General features: G+C 43.4%; 1 protein-coding gene across 1 annotated transcript; it reads right to left on the reverse strand.

The window, feature by feature from the left end:
- Positions 1–14: 14 nt before the first annotated feature.
- LOC134287084 (uncharacterized) lies at positions 15–3,689 on the reverse strand. The gene is made up of 2 exons (XM_062848789.1): positions 3,261–3,689; positions 15–2,840 (listed from the first exon to the last, which is right to left on the reverse strand). The coding sequence occupies exons 1-2, from the start codon at positions 3,409–3,411 to the stop codon at positions 937–939; spliced, it is 2,055 nt and encodes a 684-aa protein (XP_062704773.1). The 5' UTR covers positions 3,412–3,689; the 3' UTR covers positions 15–936.
- Between the last annotated feature and the right edge of the window lie 2,170 nt (positions 3,690–5,859).

A 5,859-nucleotide genomic window follows, 5' to 3' on the forward strand; every position in this document is an offset into this window, starting at 1 on the left:
TAATTCAAGTGATTAATGCCTTTCATTAGCTAAGATTTCAGTATCTAGAACATCCACAATGACACAGCAAATCTGTCGCATTGTTTTCACCATCTGACTTTACAACCAATAATAGTATGTCACCCAACCCTTCTAGACAGTTGCGCCTTATCGATGCTTATCAATAGCTAAGAAATAAAGGGGCAGTCTCCGATCGTTTCTGACTCTGCCGGCAGTGCAGCCAGTGTTGGCAACATCCCCCCGCCTGTAACGGACTTCCGTATCCATTACTGACTTCACGTAATCGCCAACTTGCGCTTCCAGCACTGTCGACTGCTCCAGCCGCGACCGATTCAGTTCTTCGCTACCAGAATGTGTGCTCCAAATGTTTCCTCCGAACCATTCATCGAGTACTCCGTCTTGACCGGTCTGTTTCGCTGATTCTGCCTTTATTTGTTCTTGCAAATGACGTTCAATCAAGTTCTCTCCTTGTTCTTCACGTACATGGAAGCAGAAATTCGTTTCCTTTCTCAAGTCGCCTACGTGTCCGTAAATAGACCAACCAAGCCGAGTTTAGCAGCCAGTGGATCCCCGAGATCACCTTCACGCAGTTTCAATGTAGCAATCAAACTAGCGTTGTTTGATCCGATCAAAATGCCGGGTGAAACTGATTCATAACTGCTGATCGGTAATCCCTTAAGATGAGCGTACTGTCGCACCAAGTTATCGTACTTCAATGTTTGCTTCGGAAGATCCAGATTAGGGACGGTCCTCGTATCGTTCAAAGCAAAACGTTTACAATCACCCATACCGGAAATGTCGATTATCACCTGCTTTGAATTTGGAACTTGCCTGTTTATGCTTCCAGTCCAGGTAAGGCCTAGAGGGAGTGGCTTGCCATCGTCTATACCCAAACGATCCGCCACAGACTGCTCAATCAACGTCATCGACGAGCCATCATCTAAGAACGCGTACGTCTCGACTGACCTTCCGTTCCAGAAAAGCTTTACCGGTATGATGCGAAATAACGTTGACTTTCCTGTAGAATGGTGAGCATTTACACCTTCTCCGGAGTCCATCGCCGAAGTATCTATGTACTTGTTGTTCCTCTTCGGCTGCCTCTCGCTGTTTCTGCCTATCAGTATGTAGCAATGGATGATGTCGGAGTTGGCAACCTTCCGTTCCACAAGCCGCTTGTTGCTTACAGGGTCGTTGACCGTGTTTTCCGAGGCACATTTTACAAAGATGAAAATTCCGAACAGTCTCCCATCTAATTTCGGGTTCCCACCTTTTAAATAGGACACAATCTTTGACTTTGTGATTTGGTCCCTGGCATGCCAAACATACGACTCCTGATATGTTCTCCTGCTTGACCTCCTTCTTCAATGGTTCCGTTTCGGAATACGCATTAAGGAAATTCTTCTCTTTCCTATATGTTTGCGCTTGTCTACAGTCCGCGATGACCGTGACATCTGTAGCAGCAGCAACGAGGGTGGACATGTAGGTTGTAAAAACTCGTAAATCTATCACCGCAAACTGCCTTTTATACAGGGCCCAGTCCAAACGCAAATGGGTCGGTATCTTCTCCACCAATTCCTGCAGTAAAATAGGATTACACATATGTGCCGTCTGCCCCGCCGCTTCCAAATGGTCGACTAGGTTTTGGACTGTCATCCCAAATGAAATCAACGTGTCCAACTTATCCGGCTTTGGAGCCGGAGCTTCTCGAACTTTGTTCAGGAGACTTTGAATAATTAGCTCAGGTCGCCCGTAAAGCATATGCAGTGTAGACATAACCTGAGGTACACACGCGGGAAGCAGAAGCCGGCTCTTGACTGCGTCGTACGCCTTACCCTGCAAAGCCTTTTGTAGTCTGGCCAAATTCTCGACATCTGAATATCCGCATGCCATTGTCGAATTTACATATGCACTGTAGAACAGCGGCCAATCTTCTGGATCACCTCGAAATGATGGTAGGTCTTTAGGCATGACTTGTCTAGCCATCAATTGATGCTGCGTGGGAAGCACTTGAAATTGACCCACCGGATCATGCGGCCGTTGAAGCCCAATGTAATTCTGATGAACAGGGAATCCGCTACCTGTTCCGACGTTCGCTGCATAGCCAGATGCCAAATGAGGATTGTGATGCCTTGGCATGCCGCTAAATCCCATCGGAATGCCCCCACCGGTGCTGACGTTCGTTGCGTACTCCGCTGCATGTTGAGTTCCAAAGCCGCATCCACTACCCATTCCTCCGCCCATCGAAGCCACACTGGCAAAGGAGTGTGGAAGAGTATTCGCTGGTACATATACATTCGGTGCTAACCCAGGCTGGTGTGGTTGCTGTGGTAGAAAAGTTGTCAGTGGACTGTTTACAGCTGCGCAATCGGATACATTCGGAAGCCCCCAACATGTAGAAGTGAGTCCTACAGTAGGAATCGTAGAACATGCTGTCACTACATTCGTTTGAGCACTAGCTCCGAACACCGCAGGTACTCGACTGATCAAACTTCGTGGCGTTGCGCCCAACTGATGTAAGCAATCGATTTCTGATCGAGCGTTTACAGGTAGTTGTGAGTGTATCACTGTACTGTGAGGGAAACTTGTCAGTTGAGGTCGACTTACCGGGCCACCAGATACTCGTCGAATAGTTGGCGTGAGTGTATGGTCCACCGAACTCACATAGGCACCTGCAGTGGTCGGTGTGGAACTGATATCAAACATGGGACAGGCAGATGTTGTCTTCTCTGGGACCACACTCGTCTCGCGGGCGATAGAGAGGTTTTGCATCTCGCCGACTATCCCTTGTATCCAGCCTCCTGTCTTGTTGACCCCTACTGCAGCTGCTTGCTCATTCGGACCTGAGACGAGACTCGCGAAGACGGTCTTCTTTTTCTTCACTTTGTTATTTTTGTCTTCTTCCTATCTGTGTTGACATTATGTTTTGGGCTGGTGGTTCAAACCCGTTCGTGACCGCATCACCTCACATGCAGTGTGACTGAATCCCATTCACGCACAAAATCATGTTGAGGTGCAATTTTGCATCGCCAACAATCGCCAAGCAAAGTAATTATTGGAATAGTTTGTTTTCAATTTATTTTTGACAGTACAGGAGAAGAAAATGCAGCTCGGAGTGAATTTTGGCTTTAGAATTTATCTCGGATAGCAATACTTTCCTCGTTTTAGGTAACGTAATCAAACGGGCTACAACTGACAGCTCAGTTGGGCTGCACTTGACGTTGCTTTTTTTCCTCTTCGCGAGTCTCGTCTCAGATTAGGACTATCCGTACCAGCTTCGTTGGTGTTGTTAAGAATCCCCATCATGGCTTCGTTTGTCAACCTTTTAAGCTCTCTAGTCTTTTCCGCTCCAGTTCTAACTGATGATTTACCTCCATCTCCCGTTCCAATACGGCCCGTTGCTCTTGAACCCATTGCAGACTTTCCCGTGCTTGTTCGGTCAATATGGATTGCCCAGGGTTAGCTAAAGGTCCCGGAGCAATGGTTGTCGGACCTATCGGCATTTCAGGAGGCACAGTAGCCACTACCGGCGGCAATACACCCGACAACCCTGTTGCTTCTGTCGCTCTGGCTGATAATGTGAGTATAGCTGTGCTTGTATACCTGAGGGGGTTTTGTGCAGTGCCAATCAAACAAGTAGCACACATCCAACTTTGATTTGCTACTGCGTCGTCCACCCCGACACACTGATAGTGGAAGCTTTATTAGTGACTAATTGATTCGATTGTTTTTCAATAGTTCTATAATAATTTAAAGTTACTATCAGTAAAGATTAATTTAAGTTGTTTTTAAATAGTTGCAAAAGTGCCTGCAAAGTTCTCATGAACTTTTTATTAAAAAAAGAGTTTATTTCTCAATTTCACTTGAAAACAATTCGTAACAAATAAATAACAATAAATATTATTGTTGCTTGGATCATGTTTGTATAATCAAATACAAAATCACTTGACATATTTTTTTATAGTTTTCGTTTTTGAGTACAGTAGATGAGGAAGTACCTATAGAAAACTAGCTGAAAAGCAGGTTTAGCCAAGTGAGGATGTTACAACAAGAAAAAGATGAACAATGATTTTTCTAATGTTTTCCAATAAATTAAAGGAATCTAGTAAATAGTAAACTACCATTGATAACAAAACAAATACAATTAGTTTAATGGGGTCAATTGAACCGATGTTAAAATAAACATGCAATAATATTTGTTGTTATGTAAACAGATTTCGCCTTTGAAAAACCAAAGAATTCATATTTCTCGGTAACATTTTTCTCCAGCACAGATACTTATGGCCACATGAATTGTGAACGATTTATGGTATGGATCATACGACCTGATGTCTGACTTGTGATATTTGACAGTTATTTGAAAAGATTGAAGATAGATCTTATCAACAGCTGCCAAGCAATACACACTTAAATTAAATCGCCGACCTCAGCAAACGGATTGCCGAGAATCCAACTGCCGAGAATCCGGTAATAACTTTCACTGAATCTCGGTAAAAGTTTTACCGAGATGTCGTCAAAACTTTGCCGAGATCTCGGCAATCCAACTTTTTACCGAGATCTCGGCAAATTTCACCGAGACTCGGTAATGGTTTACCGAAATCTCGGTAAAAATTTTACCGAGAATCAGTAAATATTTTACCGAGATATCAGCTGTTGGATTCTCGGTAAACCGTTTACCGAGATCAATTTCTTAATTTAAGTGTGTACTTACCAGACTGACATCAGAGTGTTTGATTCTTATCATAAAATGTGCATATCATTCTGGCGAGTGGCGGCCGTTAGTGCTCGTAAATGCTGGATATAAATGTTAGCGAGACATATAAATTCTATGGATTTTCAAAAGCGAAAACTGCTTACAAATAACAACAAATATTATTGTATTTTTATTGTAACAACCAGGGTTGTTAATAGTCAGCGTAGCTGAAGCACAATCACTGACGACGACGGGCAATAAAAAGTTTGCGTCACTGAGTCAGCAGCTCTTGAATATTTTTCTTCATACACCGTCAGTCAGTTTGCTGCAAGGGGAATGACATATCCTTTTCTAACCGGAATATCCGCATTTATCCGTTTCTAACCGTCGCTAACCGTGTCTAACCGCTGCTCACTTAGCAGCTCGCTTAGCAACGGTTAGTGACGGTTAGAAACGGATAAATGCGGATATTCCGGTTAGAAAAGGATATGTCATTCCCCTTGGTTTGCTGGTCGCGGCGAAAAAGTTTTGCCGCTTCTCTTTATTGGCATTTTCGTTGAGTGGCTTGCATTGAACAGGGCAGGCAGACAAATAATCAGCCCCACGAGAATGGCTGATCAGAAAAAAAAATGCAAAAATGAAACACGTCTTCATTCGGAATCGAACCAAAATCCTTCGGATTGGCAGCACAACAAGCATACCATCAGAGCTAATTCAACAGCTCCGAAAGACCGAGGCTAAATCGTCAATAAAAGCTTGACTGGTTCGCCTTTCGTCTGCAATCGGTTGTCATGTGACGAAAACGTGTTCGTTTTTCATCGTTGCAATAGGAGACAAAAGAGAATGACGAAAACTGAAGCTCCCTGTTTTATTTTCGGTTCATATTCGTCGTGGTTTCTTTGTCGGTCGCTGATGATGATGCAAGTGACGGAGTTTTATTTGCTGACGAACTTTTTTAATTTTTCGTCGTTGGTCGGTGACGAAACAGATGGTTACCAACCCTGGTAACAACGATTCACCTGACGTCATTCAATTAATAGTATTTGTATTGTAAGAACAATAAAAAAACATTAAGATATATTGTTTTCTTTTGAAAATTACCCTAAAAATGTCTCATAAAAATACAATACATTCTATTGTTTTTCGCGAAAAAGTGTATGAAAATTTTC

This window comes from Aedes albopictus, chromosome 2 (genome assembly GCF_035046485.1).
Source record: "Aedes albopictus strain Foshan chromosome 2, AalbF5, whole genome shotgun sequence".
Taxonomy (NCBI): domain Eukaryota; kingdom Metazoa; phylum Arthropoda; class Insecta; order Diptera; family Culicidae; genus Aedes; species Aedes albopictus.

What these genes read in the sequence shown, in the direction of transcription:
- LOC134287084 (XM_062848789.1), bottom strand. Translation starts at nt 3,411, where the DNA reads ATGGGTTCAAGAGCAACGGGCCGTATTGGAACGGGAGATGGAGGTAAA. An exon ending in CAACGAAGCTGGTACGGATA is followed by an intron (nt 2,841 to 3,260) that starts GTCCTAATCTGA and finishes GTCTCGTCTCAG; the next exon opens with GTCCGAATGAGCAAGCAGCT.